This window comes from Canis lupus, chromosome 16 (genome assembly GCF_048164855.1).
Source record: "Canis lupus baileyi chromosome 16, mCanLup2.hap1, whole genome shotgun sequence".
NCBI classification, from domain to species: domain Eukaryota; kingdom Metazoa; phylum Chordata; class Mammalia; order Carnivora; family Canidae; genus Canis; species Canis lupus.
This window is the reverse complement of record NC_132853.1, coordinates 40,971,676-40,991,476: the sequence shown is the minus strand read 5'-3', so window position 1 is coordinate 40,991,476 and position 19,801 is coordinate 40,971,676. Positions and strand designations below refer to the sequence as shown.

The window sequence follows — 19,801 nt, the reverse complement described above, 5'->3', positions numbered from 1 at the left end:
TTTTCCTTTCTGGTTTTTGATTTTCATGTCAGGCTTAGAGAAACTTTCTCCACTCCAAAATTATAAAAAATAATCCATTAATGCTTTCAACTAGTACATTTAATCGTTGTGTTTTTTTATGTTTAAATTTGTGACTTGGAGCTTCTTTTGGCATAAACAAAGAGGTAGAGATTTAGCTCTCTGCTATCTACATGGCTCTTTGGCTCCACTCATCACTAAGTCTCATTTCCCCACTGATTTGAAATACTAACTTTTACCACATACTAAATCCCCTGTAAACTTGGTCTATTTTTGAACTATATTATGTTCCATTGATTGTGGTCTATCCCAGCACCAAGACAAAAATGTTTTAGTTTTATAATTTTAATAACCAAATATCTGATATCTGAAGTGCTTGATTTTCCCTAATTAATGACTGAAATTTTAAAATCTAAAATTTACCTCCTCATCTTCCCCTTCAAGTGTGTCTATCACTCTTTCAGGGGCATTTGAAAGAAAGCCCAGCTCTCCCAAGGAGAAGCTTTTATTTTATTTTTTAAGATTTTATTTATTTATTTGACAGAGAGCACAAGCAGACGGAGCAGCAGAGGGAGAGGGAGAAGCAGGCTCCCAGCTGAGGTGGGTTCAATCCCAGGACTTGGGATCTTGACCTGAGCCAGAGGCTGACACTTAGCCTCCCAGGTACCCACCAAGGAGAAACTTTTAAAACTGATACTGTAGGAAGAATTTAAAAAATTCAGGGGTTCCATTCAGAAGTGAGAATCTAAAGAAAAGTCACAGAATTACCTACTGGGTGAGGCTCCTCATTCTTTCCCAACTCCGTCCCAGGCATCTCCCCTGGCTACTATTTATTGCCCACCCACCGACGCCTGCCGCGCTTCCCAGCTCAGCCTCTAGGGGGCGCGGCGGGGTCCCTAAGCAAGTAGCCTAGGACCGACCTTAGGAGCTTCAGCAAGGCGGTCCTGACGTCACGTCCGGTCCGTGCGGAAGTCCTCCGCTGGCCGACCGGGAAGTAGCGGAAGCCTGGGCGATGGCAGCCCTGGAGGCCTCGCTCCTCCGCAGACCCGACGCCACGGCGCCCCCACGGTAGACTGGAGCAGGGTGGCGGGCTCCGGGCCCCAAGGTGACGAGCTTCGGGGGCTGAGCTGGGGCTTCGGAAGGGAGCCTGGGAACCCTGACGGCCCCTGTCGAAGCCGCTCCCCTGACTCTGGGCTGATAAACTGCCTTTGCCAGGGCTGCCCCGGAAGCGGGTGCGCCTGATATCCGACCGCTCCTACAGGGAACGGCGCGGGCGAGGATTTCCCCCCGTCACTACACCAGCAAGGCTGCTGGTAGCCCCGGACCTAAGGTTCAAGGGCGCTGATTCTCCCTAACATGGCCTCCTCTCTACCACCGCAGGGATGGAGGGGTCTAAAGCTTCCAGCAGCACCATGCAGGTGAGCTTCGTGTGCCAGCGTTGCAGCCAGCCCCTGAAACTGGACACGAGCTTCAAGATCCTGGATCGTGTCACCATCCAGGAGCTCACAGGTCAGGGAGACCTTTGGAAAGAGGGTGGTCAAAATTGTGGAAAGTGGGCAGCTTTGGAGATGTAGTTCTTAAGGTGCCTGTCATTGTCATCTGCCATAGACGTGCTGTGAACCCAGGAAAGTCATTTCATCTTTCGGGCTCCCTGTTTTTTCATTTCCAACATGAAGCAGTTCTGACACTGTGCTTCTGAGAGCTTCCTGGTTTAAGGAAATAACCTTAGTTTTTCTGCTCCTGCTGTTTCAAAGTAAAGGAATATGTATGTATAATTATAAACAGCATTTTTTGAGAGCTTACCATATAGCAAGTGCACTACATGCGTTACATCATTTATCCCTACAACAACCCCAGTGGAGGTCATCATTTTACAGATGAGGAATTGAAGCTCAGAGAAGTTCAAGCTTATCCGGGGGCCAACAGCAGGTAAATGGAGGAATAGAGTCTTAAAGTCCCAAGAGGTGAGATGAAGTTAGAAAAGAAAGAAAAGGCTGAATAGATAGTTTAAATAAGCTCATTAGTCCAGAGTCAGCTTGCCTTGATTTAAATCATAAATATCATTTACTAGCTGAATGACTTTTTACCTTCGAAGCCCTGGTTCCTTGGTTTCTTTATCTGTAAAATGTAAAATGACCTCAGGGTACTTGTAAGAATCAAATATTTTAAAGAACATAAGTACTTAGGAATATGCTGGGCAAATAGTACTCAAGTGTTAACTAGCTATTATTGTTGCTACCAATTTCTCTTTTTTGAGTGGGACTAAACTTTTAATACATTTTTAATCTTTTATTACAGAAAATTTCAATCATATGGTCAAGGGAATAGCATAATGAACTCCCTTGTATCCATCACCCAGCTTCAACATTAGCTACGTTGTGCTATTTTTGTTTTCTATATCTTCACATACCTCCCCTCCCCACTCAATTATTTTGTGTTTTTTTTTTTAAGATTTTATCTATTTATTCATGAGGGATACAGAGAGAGAGAGGCAGAGACACAGGCAGAGGGAGAAGCAGGCCCCATGCAGGGAGCTGGACGTGGGACTCGATCCCGGGTCTCCAGGATCACGCCCTGGGCTGAAGGCAGGCGCTAAACTGCTGAGCCACCCAGGGATCCCCAATTATTTTGTTTTTTATTCTTTTTTTTTTTTTTAAGTAAATTGTCATGCCTTTAAATGTACAAATCTTAGCTGTGCATTTTTGACAAAATGGATACACTCATGTAACTCAGATCATTGGGATATAGAAAAGGTGTCATCTTCCCAGAAAGTTCCCTCATGTTCCTTCCTAATTATTTTGGAGGAAAAAGGGTGTTACCTTTTATTACAGAAAACTTCAGAGTATAATGAACCTTCATGTACCCATGAGCTAGCCTCAACAATTATCAATGCATATTTAAATCATGTTTCATCTACAGCCCCATCTATTGCCTTCCTACCCCAAATTATTTGGGAGCAAATCTCAAACATAAAAATACTGTAAATGCTTCAGTAAGCATTTTTGAAAGATAAGGTATCTTTTTAAAAACACAATCATGGGCAGCCCCCGTGGCGCAGTGGTTTAGTGCCGCCTGCGGCCCAGGGCGTGATCCTGGAGACCCTGGATCAAGTCCCACGTCAGGCTCTCTGTATGATGCCTGCTTCTCCCTCTGCCTCTCTGTCTCTATGAATAAATAAATAAAATCTTTAAAAAAAAAAGATTAAAAAAAATAAAAACACAATCATGATATTATAATGGGAAAAAATTAGCAATTCTTTAATCTGATTTAATGGGGGTAAGAGGAAGAAGACACAAGATTTATCTGTGTGCAAATGGTACTTTAAAAAAGATGAAGTGGGAGTGGTGATGAGTTTTGTTTTGTTTTATTTTCCCATACTTTCATACACACTCCAGCTTTTTAAAGACTTTTTTCTAACTCTAATATTTTCCTTGTCCTTAGCTCCATTACTTGCCACAGCCCAGGTGAAACCAGGAGAGACCCAAGAGGAAGAGGCTAACTCAGGAGAGGTATGAAATACTGGAATGCAAACTGGGTTTCTACAGGGTACTTGGTGCTTAAGGATCCCCCAGATTTGGGGGATCTCCGGACCCAGAGATATTCTTCATGATCAGGCCACTGTGGGTCATTGGGGAGATACTGAAGTGCACCTGAGGTCACAGGATTACTGAATGAAGCATAATTTTAAAATGTGGGGAGAAGCTTTTTATTTGAAGCAGAATTACAAGCTGTTATAGGTGGGAGATGAGATGATCTATGTGTCTAGGTCATCTCAAGGCATGCCTGGTTTACATCTGTTGTCCCTAGCTAATTATTAATATCCACTCCTCTCTGTTTTCAAAAGCATCTTGATTTGGATTACAGTGTGATTAACCTAGCCAGAAAGGATTGTAAGTGTTAGAGGACGTGTCATTTTTATTTATTTTTACTTATTTATTTTAAGGATTTGATATATTAGAGAGAGGGAGTATGTGCACACAAGCAGGGGGCAAAGGGGAGGCAGAGGGAGAAGCAGACACCCTGCCTGAGCAGGGAGCCCACCTCGGGGCCCAATCCCAGGATCCTGAGATCATGACCTGAGCTGAAGGCAGATGCTTAACCGACTGAGCCACCAAGGCACTCTCAGTTTGTCATTTTTAAACTGTGATAATGTCAGTGATAATTTTCTTTGCCAAAGGTAGAGGTCATAAGAATTTGATCTCATGAAATTATATCAAAATATCAAAAACATACAAATTATCTACTTTGTTGTATGCCATGGCAAACTTCATTGCAGTTTGATCTGGCTTTTTCCTTGTGCTGTGATTCAGGGCATTTTCTCTTCTACCGGTAACTGGTAAGTGTTGAGAAAATACAAATTTAACTCCAGTAGAGTAAAACATAGGAGATACTGTTTCCCACAAAAAGTCACATAGGACTTGGTGTTTGTCTGTACTTGAGGTCCTTTCTTAGTGTACATATCTAGGGATTGGCTAGGTAATACCTATTAAGCCTCTGTGGTTTATCAAGTCCTGCAGTTTTCAATAAACGGTAAAGCCAGATAGCTCTGAGGCTGTTTGGGACTCCACCTCTAAGCTGCCAGAATTCTTTTTTTTTTTTTTTTTTTAAGATTTTATTTATTTATTCATGAGAGACACAGAGAGAGAGGGAGAAGCAGGCTCCATGCAGGGAGCCTGACGTGGGACTCGATCCCAGGCCTCCAGGATCACGCCCTGGGCCGAAGGCAGGCACCAAACTGCTGAGCCACCCAGGGATCCCTAAGCTGCCAGAATTCTAATGTCCTCTTATTTCCTTCCCAGGAGCCATTTCTTGAAACTCGCCAGGATGGTGTCTCCCGCAGATTCATCCCCCCGGCCAGGTGCCTGCTACTCCCCAGCCCCCTAATCCTTGCCAAAGGCCAGTAGAATTTTAACGGAACCCAGAATTGAGACCTGGAGAAAGGTGATGGAGATGAATCATCACCTAGCTTTTTGCCTCCTCCAGAAAAGATGTATCCTCTTATACATACCTGGCCCATCACTTTCCATTATTGGTTTTCCCTGTATCCATTCACACAGTGGGAAGGGACAGTGGCTCTTGTGATGAAGAATCGAGAAAAGTCTGAAGGAGTGAATGCCTAATAAAAGAGATGGGCTCTTGAAAAGCTTTAAAATAGCAGATGTTCTTAGATGTTTGGGCTCTTAGTTGCTGATGTATGTGAAGGCGGCTGGCAAGGGATATAATATTTAAAAATGGTCTTTCCTGATTCTCCTCCTTTTCTACTGTAGACACACACACACATGTCAGTTTTTGATGCCCCCTCTCCCTCCTTAGTCCATCTAGGCCATCCTTCGTGCTGAGTGGCCCTGTGGAAGACCAGCATGGCCTTCCCTTGGGAGAGAGGTACCCTTGGGAGGCCAGTCGGGCTAGGAGTGGGTATGCGCCTTGAGGCCCCCTCAGCCGGTGCTTGAGAGTCTCTGCCACTGCCACTGCAGTAGGTGGAGGAGGCCTCTCTGCTCCCTCACGTGGCCCATGGGCGGGGGGCTGTCTGCAGGATGATGTCTACAGAAAGCGCCAACAGCTTCACTCTGATCGGGGAGGCATCTGACGGTGGTACCATGGAGAACCTCAGCCGAAGACTGAAGGCAAGTCTGCAGCATTGCTGTGTCTAGCAGTGGGCCCCAGCTGCTAGAGTGGGTGGCCAGACAGGCCACATGGAGCAAGCCCTACCTGACTCTCCTACACCCCACCCTTCTAGGTCACTGGGGACCTTTTTGACATCATGTCAGGCCAGACCGATGTGGATCACCCACTGTGTGAGGAATGCACAGATACTCTCTTAGACCAACTGGACACTCAGCTCAACGTCACTGAAAATGAGTGTCAGAACTACAAGTGAGCGCCCCTATAACCGGTGCCCGGAAATCCGGATCTGAGAGCTTAGAGTCTTAGAGCTGTCACTGCTCTGAGACTATTTGGCTCTTACCTGGGAGCTGTGCTCTGCTCGCGTAAACAGCGTAACAAGGTTCCCTGCAGTGAGTATATCCCGTGTCCTTGGCAGACGCTGTTTAGAGATCTTGGAGCAGATGAATGAGGATGACAGTGAACAGCTACAGATGGAGCTCAGGGAGCTGGCACTAGAGGAGGAGAGGCTGATCCAGGAGCTGGAAGAGGTGGAGAAGAACCGCAAGATAGTGGCAGAAAATCTCGAGAAGGTCCAGGCTGAGGCTGAGAGACTGGATCAGGAGGAAGCTCAGTGAGTGATCACCCTATTCCTCTGTCTTCTTGGCCTTGAGGCTCAGGAGAAGTGGCTTCTAACTGAATTTGTCTGAGTGGTTTGTAAGTTGCAGTCACCTGTCATTTGGCAGCATGTCTGCTCCAGATTCCACATACTGATTGCAGGCCCTGTCCCCTGTTTCTTGAGGTCTGTTGGGAGGGATATGTATGGGGGTCAGCCTAATTAAGAGAAAAAAGTGGGTTGGTTAAATAGAGAAACCAGGGTTCTGGTTGCATTTTTGCCCTTTAGGGAACTGGGCTCATTTGGGTAAGTCACCCACCCAATCTGGCATCCTCCTCTGGAAAGATGAGAATATTGACCTACGTTCATTCTTTCCCAGCCCAAAAATTTCACTGGTAATCTTGACCTGAGAGAACCCTCTGCTAGTGGAGGAGACCCAGTGTCCACACATTCTTGGGGAAGTGGCAGAAAAGTTATTTTTTTCGAAGTAGTGAGCAAATTCCCTTGGAAATGGTGTCTACTAACTAAAAAGACAGTTAAGTATCTAGAAGTGAAGTTATAGAAGTTCAGTTATGGTCAGTTCATGGAAAAGGCCACTTATAACCCCCTCATCTCACTTCTGTAAAAGATCAGAAATACAAGAGCCGCTTGGCCTTGGTTTGGGAGAGTCCTGTTTTCCCCTACCTTTTGCATATGGGCGGCCGGAATTTGAGACATTTCTGTCCCTTGCAGGCAAAACAACTAGGGCTTGTATGTTCCTTTGAATGGGATCTGTGCCAAATAAAAAGGATGCTGTAAGTGGGTCTAACCATAACTACCAGAATAGATTGTCATGAGGGGTGGTGAGAGAAATTTCAGCCCCAAACCTTCAAACAGCCCCAAACATCCTTCAGTGGCCACCTTGCTGCTCACAGGTATCAGAGGGAATATAGTGAATTCAAGCGACAGCAGCTGGAGCTGGATGATGAGCTGAAGAGTGTGGAAAACCAGATGCGTTATGCCCAGATGCAGCTGGACAAGCTGAAGAAAACCAATGTCTTTAACGCGACCTTTCACATCTGGTAACATGGGCTAGAGGGTGAGGAGGGTCTGGGAAGCACTCTACACCTGCACTTCAGCTACAGACCACTGAGCCAGGAAGCCCACCTCCCACTAAATAGGACTGTATATCGTCTCCCCATCCAGGTTGCTTGCATTCCCCATGATGGGATAGGCACTTCCAGGGGTTGGAATTCTAGAGCTTGGTGACATCCACTCCCCCAAGGAAAAGAAAAGATCTGAGCCTTCCAGTTCCATATAAACTTTGTCATCTGCCCAAGTGCTGCTTTCTTCCCTCCTAGGATCATTGATGTATTTATTCAACGTTTTGTCCATTTAACTAGTATTTGTTGAGCATCTCTACATAGTAGACACTGTGCTAAGTGCCAGAAGGGCAACAGCATACAGCATGCACTCTACCTTCTAGTTGCTTATAATCTCGCAAAAGGGGTGAAGATGTGATGGTTAATTGTGATGCACCGTGATAATTGTGAACCTCAGGGCTGGGGGACCTCTGGGGCCACACAAAGGCATTTGGCTCAATTTGGGAAGGCCACATGGAAAGTTTATCCTGGGGTGGGGGGTTGATGTTTAAACTGAGATGTGTGAAGTAGAAGTCTGCAGAGGAGGGGGTTGTTCCTAGCAGAGGAACATCATGTGCAAAGAAACAGAGGAACGTGGGAGTGGTGAGTCCAGAGAACTGAAAGGAGCTTATTGTGATGGGAGATTGAATGTAAAGGGGAGAGTGACAGGATATGAAACTGGAGAGTCACCAGTTCCCCAGGGAGCTCGTAGGCCTTATTAAGGGATTTGGGCTTCATCCAAGGGGCAGTGGAAACCACTGAAGCGTTTTAGGCAGGGAAGTGACCTAATTACATTTGTATTTGTGAATGATAGTTTCACCTGTGGTGTGAGAAGTGATGGGACAGGGAAGGCAGTGCCAGTGGTAAGGAGACTTGTCCATAGGACTCCAAGTGGGAAAAGATAGAGCAGTGGCATTGAGTGTGGAAAACAGTGGACAGATTGAAGAGATTTAGGAAGTCCAATCAAGAGAGCTTGGTGGTGTTTGAGGGGAGAGAGCAGAGAGAAAGCATTCAAGGATGATGCCCCCATTTCTGCTTTTGGCATCTGAGCACAGGAAGAAAGATGACAACTCACACTGGGACATGTACTTAAAAGGGCCCAGTAGAGGGGTGCCTGGCTGGCTTGGTCGGTAGAGCAGGTAACTCTTGATCCTGGAGTCGTGAGTTCAAGCCCCACATTGGACATAGGATTTGCTTAAGTAAGTAAATAAAGTGCCAAGTAGAGCTTAGGTATATGAATCTGGAGATGAGGAGAACCATGTATGTGAGGATTTAGGTGCGAGCAGAAGTCTGAGAAGTTGCTGAACATTCAATTCTCCCTATACTTCCCCCTATCCTCCTGCCTTCCTCCAGGCACAGTGGACAGTTCGGCACAATCAATAACTTCCGACTGGGTCGCCTGCCCAGTGTTCCTGTGGAATGGAATGAGATTAATGCTGCTTGGGGTCAGACAGTGTTGCTGCTCCATGCCCTGGCCAATAAGATGGGTCTGAAATTTCAGAGGTAAGAAATGCACTCTTTTCTTGGGGTGTGGCATGTCCCTGATATATTCTGTATCTCCAGCCTAGTATTCTTTTCTGCTATGACAGGAGTCCTTGCTCCCAACACGCTGAGAGTTTTCTGTGTGTGGAGCCTTTGCTTCTGATTTTCCCCTTAGGACAGGGCTCTTTCCACTCATTGGGCAGTCCTTGAACTGCCTGGCCAGAGTTGTGATCCCCAACCCATCGTCTCCAGAACCTTGATGGTTCCTCAAGCTGTTTGCAGCTTTTTTTTTTTTTTTCAGCCTAAATAAGATCTACATTTACCAATGAAAGGTCACCAGACAGTTATATAATAAATGTACTTTGTTCAGTAAACAATATCTTTTAAACATGGAGCCTACGGGAAAATGAAAAGGTGGGTAGGAATAATAAAAGTAGTCCTTGTGTAGGATGAAGCCTGAAAATCACTGGGTTATAACATTCCAATAATCACTTTAGGAGGAGTCCTGTATCCATCTCCATATGCATCTCCATTTTAGGTATCGACTTGTTCCCTACGGAAACCATTCGTATCTGGAATCTCTGACAGACAAATCTAAGGTATCTGGGAAGTCCCATTTTCAGTGGAGTGCAGAATCCTTGTACTTTCTGACAGATAGTTTACCTTGGATATTAGCATTTCTTAGATTCTTTCTTAGCCAGAAGTGTCTCATTATCCCATGTCTTGTTCGGTGTCTTATCTAGTTCAGGATTAGCTCTTTGTGGCCTAGAGACACAAAGTAGGTTTTTAACAGTCTGTTGTAAAGGGCCAAGAGCAGATCAGAGGAGGAGGCATATGCTAGGGTACGAAAGGAATCACCATGAGATAGGTGTGTAATATATTTCCAGTGGTGGTGAACAGTTCTTAGGTACATTGTATTGGCCCAAGGTTGCTGTTTCCAGTGGAATAAATACAGACGAAACATGACTTAAGAGGTTGATAGGCTTGGGAGAAATGTCTGGTAGCCTGTCTTGGTGCCACGCCCTGAGCCAGTTTTTTCTCTTCTTGAGCAGGAGCTGCCGTTATATTGTTCTGGGGGGTTGCGGTTTTTCTGGGACAACAAGTTTGACCATGCCATGGTGGCTTTCCTGGACTGCGTGCAGCAGTTCAAAGAAGAGGTTGAGAAAGGCGAAACCCGTTTTTGTCTGCCCTACAGGTCAGTATTCCCTGATGCCAAATGAACCTGGGGTGGGACCAAATGGACAGGACTGAAAGGACAATAAGAATGGAAGCAAGACATAGTATAAATGGTGGGAAAGCAGAAAACGGTGCAAAATCACATAACACCGATGGGCAAAGACTGAGTCAACGCTCCAAGCAGGACAAAACCTGACCACCTGGTCCTTGAAGAGAAAGAATTATTATCTCTGGTGCTTTGGGAGATTTGCTTACCACAGAGCTCAAACTGGCCTTCTAATTTCAGAAAGCTTTTCTGCTTAAGCCCTTGGAAATATACAGGAATGCTTCCTTTGGTCAAATCTCATAGGAGCTCAGTGATAGAGACCATAGTTCAAGAGAGTAAGGCTGAGCTACTTCTATCACCCCAAAACAAAGCATTTCTTTTCTTCTGCCTCCCTCCTCTCCCCATGAGTTCAGGGATGCCTAGGAAAACAGTCAGGAGTACTCTAACCCTCATTTACCCTCTGCTCCAGGCTTTTCATTTGTTTGGGGGTGTGTCCCGTCCCTGTACTCTGCAATGACAATGAGGCTCTTGTGACAACCTTCTTGATGTTTGGCTTTCAAGCAAATCCAAAATACACTACCATCCCTCGCCAAGAGTTCTTTAATAGATAAAATGACGTGAATGGTCCCATGATCAAGTCCCTGCCCATTTGCCTGAACTGACTTAACTCTGATCTCAGTTACTAATGAGCTCTGCTCTGTCCATCTGCAGGATGGATGTGGAGAAAGGCAAGATTGAAGACACAGGAGGCAGTGGCGGCTCCTATTCCATCAAAACCCAGTTTAACTCTGAGGAACAGTGGACAAAAGCTCTCAAGTTCATGCTAACGAATCTTAAGTGGGGTCTTGCTTGGGTGTCTTCACAGTTTTATAACAAATGACTTTTTTTTCTTAGGGAGACATTTGCCTTAAAGGCTTTAAATTGTTTTGTTTGCAAAGAGAAAAAAATGTTTTAAATTAAATTCGGGTACTATTAAACAGCACATGTTTACAATACCAAAAAAGAAAAAAATCTACAAAAGCCACTTTATTTTAGGATATCATGTGACCGTTTCCAGAGCTACAACATGCCATGTACAGCTACCAGCTTTTGTCATAGTTTTGACTCTTAATCCCATACCTTCATTTCCCTCTCTCCCCTCAAAACAACTAATTTAAATTTGCTTTGTTGTTGTTGTTGTTGTTGTTAACTGAATTGAGTTGAGATTGATATGTTTTCGCTGGGTTTTATCTCTCTCAACTTCCTGCACTTACAATATGAAATAGAAACTTTTGTCTCCACTGAGATGACGAGATGTGTGAGACACAGTCGGCCAACGTGAGAAAATGACACATAAGCTTTGGTCACCAGGTGGTGTGATCAGAAGCTTGAAATTTAACACTCTTGTCCTCACTCAGTTCTAGTACTGAATGCCTACTCTGCTCTCTGTTAGAAATATGAAATGGTGTTTGATATTGTCTGAGACATTATGGAAAGATTTAATTATTTGTAATAAAAGATTTACTGCAGTCTGATAACTGCCCAGAGGTACACTGTTGGGTTTTTTGTTGACTAAGATAGAGTGCTTTATATTCTGGGAGTATTGAGTTCAAGTGCAGGTATGTGGAAATTCTGTCGAAACATGTTTAGAGATGGATTAATGTTAGTTTTACAAAAGACTAGTGGAAATCGTCAGCTGTACAGGAAGCCCTATTTGTGTACATCTCAATGACAGAACAGAGATGTTAAACTAACTTTAAGGGGAAATAAAGGCTGCCTCCTTGATGGTCAGTCAAGGTCACCCGAACAGTCCCAGTTTTCAAGCCTCTGGTTAATACTAATTTCCATGTCTGGTGTTCTCTCTCAATGAAATGAACAGTTAAGGAAAAGCTATAAATGTCTTGTTAAACAAAAATGAACCAACTTCACTAAAATGCCTCCTCCCAGCTCCTTGACATTTTTAGTCTGATTCGGCAAAAAAGACATGCTTGTCAACTTTCTCAGATGCAGAAAAAGGAGCGTGAAGTTGGAATACAAAACAGTTCAAAAGATACTTGGAACATTTGTACCCTGAGTCTGAGAGTAAACAAAAGGGATGAGCGCCATGACAGAAGGCTGTTTATACTTCGTGGGTTGAGTGTGCCTCATGTGTTGGAGGAGGCAGCAGCCCTCAGAGCTCTGGCCTCCAGGTGGGGAAGAACAGGCTGCTGTCGCCTCGGAGTGTTAGCTCCCACGCTGTGAGTCAGGATTGCGTAAGAGAACTCAGCAATGCTTTCCAGTGCAATGCCAGTGATGCTCTGCAAATGCCCCACAACCTTCAGAAATAGATAGATTTCTTATTACTATATAATCTCAACATGTTTCAGTGCACAAGCAGACACATTGCTTGGACTGTTCTCTCAAACCAGATGTAAATTTTTCTGTTTCACAGTGTTTGCCAATGGCCAAATTACACTAGGACACCTTTACCCTCCTAGCGTTACCCTTAAGAGTTTCTTTCTGCTAGACATTGCATTCTGCTAGAGATAAGGTCTGTGAAATATGAAGAGGACATCTGGGCCCTGACATTGTCTTCTGTTGGGGAGGATATACGTATTGGACCTGAACATAACGGATTATCATCAGAAAGGGAAGCGAACAAGCTGAACATGGTTCTGCATTTCCAGTTCCATAAGGGGAACATCAGAGAGTGCTTTTCAGACCTACCCTAGTGTTTCCTTCTCCAAATCCTGCTTATTCATCCTAATCCCCTGGGTCTTGACTTATCTTTTATAAACTGCCTTCTCTTTTCCTTTAACCGATGGGAGAATGCTTCCTACTAAGTGAATTCTGACCATGCTGGTCCTGCTCAGTGGTGCACACCTGGCTCCAGCACTCATGGTTTTGGATGAAAGCACTCGCTGCGATGATTCCTACTGCCAACAGCATGAAGTCTTCCTTCACTGAAACAAACTTTTCCCTGAGTGATTAAAACCATATTAATTTTAGAGCTTGAATGGAACTTAATCTTTCAAATCCCAGAGCCATGGGACTTCAGCTATGGGTTATGTTGATCATCTTGGACTTTTTTAGATACAAAAGGAAATGGCCAAGTAATGGCTAATTGGCCCCTCTCCCCCAGCCCACCTGGTATTAAAACATGAGCCTCCTGACTGGTTTATGGGCCTTTGTTGTCCCATCTGCCTCCCTAACAAATATAACTGTGAGTCTTCTTACCAATCTGACTTTACAGTAATCAAACACTTTTGTCCAAGTTATAACCCTGTGACTGGCTTCTTTTCCTAAGCGACTAAAAGGCAGTCCAGTAATCTCAAATCTAAGCAGCAGTAAAGGAAGAACTATGAAAGAAAGTATATTAATTACCTGCAGTCATTTAAAATTAAAAGCAAAATCCTTTAGGGTTTTGCTGATTGGGCTCAGTCATCTGCATCCAAGCAACATACTGGGAGTTCATTAAAACCGGGTAACCTGCACAGGTTATCTGTGGACTGGATGCTTTATTGGGTAAATTCCATTCCCATGGTATGTTCTTGAGGTCTGCTCCTGACTTGCTGTTTCTGGAAGAGGCTTACTGGAAAGAGGTTGCCTTACCCTTGCAGCTGACTGGGGATGGGGTTTTCAATTGAAGCCCTCAGAAGGCTCTCATATATGGGTTCACGCAGGAGATAGACAAGGTCAAGCAGAGTCAGGCAGGTTGCGTGCAGCCGTGTGGCTGGGACCAAGCAGCCATTGTATCCTAGATGGAGCATGGGCACAGCAAAGAGCGCTAAATGAGTCCTCAAATCATGATCACTGTTGTCGTCTGACATAAAGCTCCTGAGCTAATGTGTTCTGTAGGAAACCTCTAGCTGGAGGTCAACTTTATTTTTTTTTATTTTTTTTAAAGCTTTTTTTTTTAATTTTTATTTATTTATGATAGTCACAGAGAGAGAGAGAGAGAGAGAGGGAGAGGCAGAGACACAGGCAGAGGGAGAAGCAGGCTCCATGCACCGGGAGCCCGACGTGGGACTCGATCCTGGGTCTCCAGGATCGTGCCCTGGGCCAAAGGCAGGCGCCAAACCGCTGAGCCACCCAGGGATCCCATGGAGGTCAACTTTAAAGGATAAAGGGAGAGGTAGAGAAATCTCCATCTGCAGTGTATATATACTTAGAGTATATTTGTTTGTTCCCCTCTTATCTCATGCCTCTCTAGAAAATCAGCTCTTTGATTCTGCAATAAGAGAATGCCCAGTGAGTCGAAATAGAAGCCAGGTGCTGAGACCTGAGTTCCCTTCCCAGCCAAGTACCAGAGGGAACACATAACTCAGTTGTCCCTGGCTCCCTGCTGTTTCTCATTGGTGGGTTCTGTCTCCTGCTTCCAAACCTGCTTCTGTTCCTATTGCCTTCTATGGAAGATTCCAACCCACACCCCCTGACACACTTAATAAGGTACCTAAAACCTCCAGAAGCATTTCCACATATGCCAGGGGAGTAGACAGATTGATTTGGAAGTTCAGGGACTTCAAAACATCAAGTTCTGACTCCAGCAGTTCTTCTTTAGTGTGTACATACCCCAGAGACTGGAGGAAATTCAGGACTGTAATGTTGCTGATAATCTGAGCAAAGAAAAAACAGTGAGAGGGGGAAAAGGGTGTCAGACTAAAAGGTCACACATCTTGGCAGAGCATACAAGGCTTTTCACAATCCAGCCCATGCCTTCACCGCATCTTCTCTCTTGGTAATTGCCCCCCATGCCCCACACTTGTCAGAGTGGATTACTTGCAGCTCCCAAGCCCATCCAGCTCTCCAAGTCTGTACACGTGCTGCTTCCTGTGTCTGGATCTCCCTTTCCTCCCCCTCCTCTCTCCCTGCTTTCCTTCACTCCTCTCCCTCTTTTAGCATCCATCCATCTCCTTCCTACCCACCCCTACTCCCATCAAGAAGCCATTTTCTCTAAACACATTTCCTTGACTTTCCAAGGCCATGGAGGTACACTCACAGCTGTATTTACACTAATCTGAGTACCCTCCCACATTATTTGCCTGTGTGTCTTCTCCCATTGGATAATAAATTCCTTGAGAGCGCAGGCAGTATTTTTCCTTGTTGTACCCATGCTGTACCTATGGTGCAGCTTCTGGCCATAAAAGACAGTGAATATTTGTTGCAGGAATGGTATTTTGCTATACAGGCATTGGGTAGGGGTATGGAAACATGTTATCCTCTATAAATGTAACAGTTTGTCCTTAATACTGATAGGCCTGTTGGCAATTCAGGCACCTTACATAAACTGTCCTTGAGTCCAAGGGGAGGAAAGGTGACCTGTGTGAATGATGGCATCTGTCCAGCAATTACACTTTGGGAACAGAACTTGAGGCTATTTAAAAATTGCATTTCTATGACTGTGTGTGTGTGTGTGTGTGTGTGTGTGTGTGTGTGTAGGAGGTGTGCTTAGGAAGCATAATTGCACTCTGGAATTTCCACAGGAGTAGTAACACCTAGTTTAGGAGGAGGTTTCCCACAATCCCCTTTGGACGGGCTGGTTTCTGCTAACTCTCAAGTGCCCGGGAGGGACCCCAGCTCCTTACTTTGTAGTGGAAGGAAAGTTTGCTTGCCAGTTGAACACATGACACAAGACGCAAGATAAACTTGTTGAAAAGCTGCTCTTTCAGAGCTTTCCAATTCTGAGGCTCTTTTTTCTCTCTCAGCTGGATCGTGGCTTGCCTGTACATATTCTCTGCCTGCTTAATCATAAACCTGTAAGGAAGGGAAGGGGAGGGTAAGCAATCCACACTCACTCAAACTCAAGGGAGTTTGTGCTGCAAACTGCTGTATATTCTCTCCAATCTCAGTCCCTGGCTGAGCAATGTACATTTGCAATTAATAGAGGGTGCAAAACCAGGTCTTGCGGTGAAGGCGACTGTACTTTTTTTCTTCTTTGTTAAGACTTGGGTACATTAGCTGTTCTAAGAGGTACCACTCACAAAGGCCTATGCTCAGGGCTTTACCTTTCCAGGATTTCTACAGCCTGGTAGCTCACAGATTTCTCCAGACACCATTGTTCAGACAGGAGAAAAACAAACTCTGCCAAAACAAGAAAAAAGAGCCTAATTCACAAGGTGCAACCAAAACCACTCTGTGAACTCCTGGCATCGTGTAAAAGCCATTATGGGGCCAAGGGAAGAGGGTCAAGGGGTGAGAAAAGAGACTGGAACAACCCAAGCTGAGCCAAGTTCCCTTTCCTGCCAACAGGCAGATCAGAGTCACAAAAAGGAGGCTGACCAAGCACCAAAATCAAGGGTTACCAAGCCCACTCAGTGACCCTTGAGTCTTCCTGTGCGTCTTAGCTGATAAAAGGCTTGGCCAGCTACACACAAACATACCAGCTGGCCTAATTGGCCTCTGCATCATGCTGGGAACCTCCAGCTTCAAGGGAGATTTTTGGATGGATAAAAACCCTAGCCCCTATATTCTGTTATCAGTGGAATGTTGGCAGGAACAGAAAAGTCCCTCCTGGAGCTTCGATATTCTTTATAACACTGTTTGTTTAGTAACCACCCTCTGGAGAACCCCCATTGCTTTACAAACACGATTCACCTTACAGCTGGACACCATCTCCCTACCACCAGTTTGTTGGGTAAATCTGTGGTGACTGAGCCTCTCCCTAAGAGCAAGTTTGTTACTGTGGAGTGGCTTGTTTGGAAGAAATATCAGCTAAATCAGGGAACATGGCCCACTTTGTGATGGGGGTTGGGGGGCAAAGTCACTGGGGAGGTTAGGAAGGGCAAGTTACCCTGGCAAGATCTTAGGTCGCCTGTTTCTCTTTGAAAGAACAGCACCAGATAGAGTTCTATTTAGTTTGCAATATCATTAGAGGATGGAAACAAGGGTAAATGTCAGTTCTCAGCAAAGGAAGCTCCTGTAGAACTTGGGACTTTTAGCACTGATCGGCAAAGAATTACACATAGTCAAATGACCATGTGTCTTCAGAGGAAATTTGATGTTCTCAGACACATAAAAGTCATGCTAACACAAGACAGTTGAACAATTTGACACATGTTCCACATATGTACAAAACCTTACTGTACAGAAACTAAAGCCCTGTTAGCAGTATCCAATGCAGAAGATAGCATAAGCAATTAAGCAAAATACCCTAGAATACATGATTGTGTCATCAGTCATTTTTTTTTGCTGGAGTTTAGGCTTTATTTATTTGCTTTGTGTGTGAGCATATAGTTGTTTTGCTTTGCTTTGTTTTGGGTCTGAATTATCTGGGCAACTGTTTCTATTTTCTAGTTTAATTTGCCAAGAAAACTGAGCTAGGGTTAGGTGCAATGGATGATGGTTATGCTTTCCCTCCCTACTGGCTCTCCCTCCTGCACTTTACAAACATAACATCTATTATCTGAAAAGACCCTCTTCCTTCTGTTGTCTTAAGCTAGGGCTCTTTATCTCCCTAGTTTCCATCACTGTTAACTTTTTTGAAAGCCTGGCTTAAACCTGCTGCTTCCTCTTCCTCATGAATTCCCTAATGTTCTGCACTTTGGCTTCTACTTTTCCCAGCTTGTTAAAGCAATGATCTCAAAGGCTAGCAAATATGTCCAAATTGTTAAATAGCATCACCCTTTGCAACCTTTATTCCATTGTTCATATCACTGAGGCATGTGAAACTGGTGACCATCATCCTTCTTGAAACTCTCTTGGTTCTGTTCCTTGGTTCAGAGGTATCTTGGTTCTGTTCCTTCCTCCCCAACCATATTTTTAGTTCCCTTCATGACTCTTCTTCCTGCTTTAATCACCTGAACACAAAATGTCTCCCAAGGAACTGTCCTTCACCTGTTTCTCTTTTTCTACCTCTCAGACTCATCATTCTCTGCCAGTTTTCTTTTCTTTCTTTCTTTTCTTTCAATTTTATCAATTTATTAGAGAGAGAGAGAGAGAAAGCACAAGGGGGACAGGGGCAGAGGGAGAGGGAAAAAGTGACTCCCCTATGAGCAGGGAGCCAGATACAGGGCTCCATCCCAGGACCCTGGGATCATGACCTGACCCCAAGCAGATCTTTAACCAAATGAGCCAACCAGGCACCTCTCCGCGTTTTCAACAGTATCATTATGAAGATAACTCCTAAACCTTTATCTCTAGTTCTGACCTCTCTTCTGACTTATTTTCTTAAACAGCTCACTAGAAACCCTCCTTTAGATGTTCTACAGGCACTTTAAACTCAGTAGATCCCAAACCAAACATGTTATCTTTCCCAAACAAAGGTCACATTTCCTCCTAAAGTTTCATTTTCTTAATGAATTTTTGTATATCTCCTAATGGTACCACTATACTGTCAATCTCCTAGGTTCAACCCTTTGGCTGTGATCATCCATGCCTTCACCTCTTAACTTCATCCATTATAGAGCCCCAGATTTTATCTCTGAATTATCTTTAATCCATCCTCCCTTGTCATTCCCTCTGCCCTATTGCCTAAACTATAGAGTCTGCACTCCAGAGTCTTCTGCCACACAGACTCCACCGGTCTACCTCCCTCCTCTCTCTCTCTCTCTCTCTCTCTTCCAATCCATTCTTTACATCAGAGCCGACATAATTTTTCTAGGGAAAAGGCTAAAAGTCCTATCACTACCATATTTGAAAAGTTTCAATGCCTTCTTGCTTCCCTACTAAGCTATGGATAAAACTCCTCTCCTTGGCGTTCCACATGGAATGTCTCCAAACTACATTTCTGGCCTTAATTTCAACTATTCTTCCACATGCTCTGGACAACCTGGACTTAAACACTGTACCCACACTCACCCCAAGCTTCTCTACTTCCACGGCTTGACTCAGGTTATCCCCCTTTGGTAAAAACACACTCCCCCTCCCCCTCCCTCCCCCTCCGCCAACCAAAAGGTCATCCTTCCTGGAGGTCTACCGTACCCCGACGACCCCCTTCATTCTTCCTACCCTCATCTCACCCTACCACTCCTTTCAGTCCCCATAAAAGTTATTTATCTGGTATGTCGCTTCTCTAACCGGTACTTGCTCCTAGTCGTCTACAGATTTGTTCCAATAGCCTCTCGAGCAGGGACTGAAACTTGTTCCATCCCGGTCTCCCAAGTGGTGTGGATGAAAACTCTATACGGGTTGAAATCAAGGATAGGGTGCTGGCGGATCTTGTCTATCACGAAATCCCTTGTACCTGGCAACTAGTAGTTACACTAACAACACTTATTTGAATGAATAAGGGGAGCTGAGTCTCCAGGTTGGTGCCTCAAAGACTGGTGCCCTCAGTCTCCCTCGAAACCGGTTCCCCAGCCCCGCGTCCACACCCACGATCCGGGTCTCCCTGAAGCTGCCCATCCGGCCTGCAGCCTCCTGCATGGCTTGCTCATTCTGCTGCACCAGGTGGAGCAGAGCGTCTTCGATGGTCTCTGTGGCGACAGCTCCGAACTGAAAGTCACTGAGGGAGGCCGGTCTTGACCTCACAGGTCCGTCCATTTTCAGAAACATTTGGGGGCACCTGGACGGCTCACTGGATCCATAAACCGACCCCCTTAGCTTCACTCCAGAGTCTTCTGCCACACTCTGGATTCTTCGTCCCCTTCTGTGTGCTCGTCTTCAACTGAAGTCGGAGGAAAACCTAGTTCCCTCCACGGCCTCGAGCCCTCCACTGCCTTTGCCAGCCCCAACGGCCGCGGACCCCTCAGCCAATCAGAAAGCTTGGCCGCTTGCCGCCTCCCGCCGCCCAACGCGTGAGAGGAGGAGGGGGAGAGGAGGAAACACGGACTACAGTTCCCAGCG

The 19,801-nt window shown here is 45.1% G+C and overlaps 2 protein-coding genes across 11 annotated transcripts; one reads left to right on the top strand and one right to left on the bottom strand.

The window, feature by feature from the left end:
* Positions 1-955: 955 nt before the first annotated feature.
* On the top strand, positions 956-11,590 carry BECN1 (beclin 1). 4 transcript variants are annotated; one of them, XM_072780707.1, is made up of 13 exons: positions 956-1,086; positions 1,399-1,527; positions 3,460-3,527; positions 4,818-4,876; positions 5,332-5,400; positions 5,552-5,642; positions 5,756-5,892; positions 6,059-6,253; positions 7,150-7,296; positions 8,710-8,859; positions 9,377-9,437; positions 9,891-10,033; positions 10,772-11,590. In XM_072780707.1, the coding sequence occupies exons 2-13, from the start codon at positions 1,401-1,403 to the stop codon at positions 10,938-10,940; spliced, it is 1,416 nt and encodes a 471-aa protein (XP_072636808.1). In that variant the 5' UTR covers positions 956-1,086; positions 1,399-1,400; the 3' UTR covers positions 10,941-11,590. The 4 variants fall into 4 exon arrangements, with proteins under 4 accessions (XP_072636808.1, XP_072636810.1, XP_072636807.1 ...); XM_072780706.1 differs by having other exon boundaries at positions 965-1,123; XM_072780709.1 differs by lacking the exon at positions 5,332-5,400 and having other exon boundaries at positions 958-1,086.
* On the bottom strand, positions 10,769-19,702 carry CNTD1 (cyclin N-terminal domain containing 1). 7 transcript variants are annotated; one of them, XM_072780710.1, is made up of 7 exons: positions 19,330-19,701; positions 16,024-16,099; positions 15,604-15,772; positions 14,472-14,634; positions 13,631-13,775; positions 12,902-12,998; positions 10,769-12,354 (listed from the first exon to the last, which is right to left on the bottom strand). In XM_072780710.1, the coding sequence occupies exons 1-7, from the start codon at positions 19,508-19,510 to the stop codon at positions 12,184-12,186; spliced, it is 1,002 nt and encodes a 333-aa protein (XP_072636811.1). In that variant the 5' UTR covers positions 19,511-19,701; the 3' UTR covers positions 10,769-12,183. The 7 variants fall into 7 exon arrangements, 6 of the variants coding, with proteins under 6 accessions (XP_072636811.1, XP_072636814.1, XP_072636815.1 ...); XM_072780713.1 differs by lacking the exon at positions 19,330-19,701 and adding an exon at positions 19,200-19,274; XM_072780714.1 differs by lacking the exon at positions 19,330-19,701 and adding an exon at positions 19,034-19,189.
* Between the last annotated feature and the right edge of the window lie 99 nt (positions 19,703-19,801).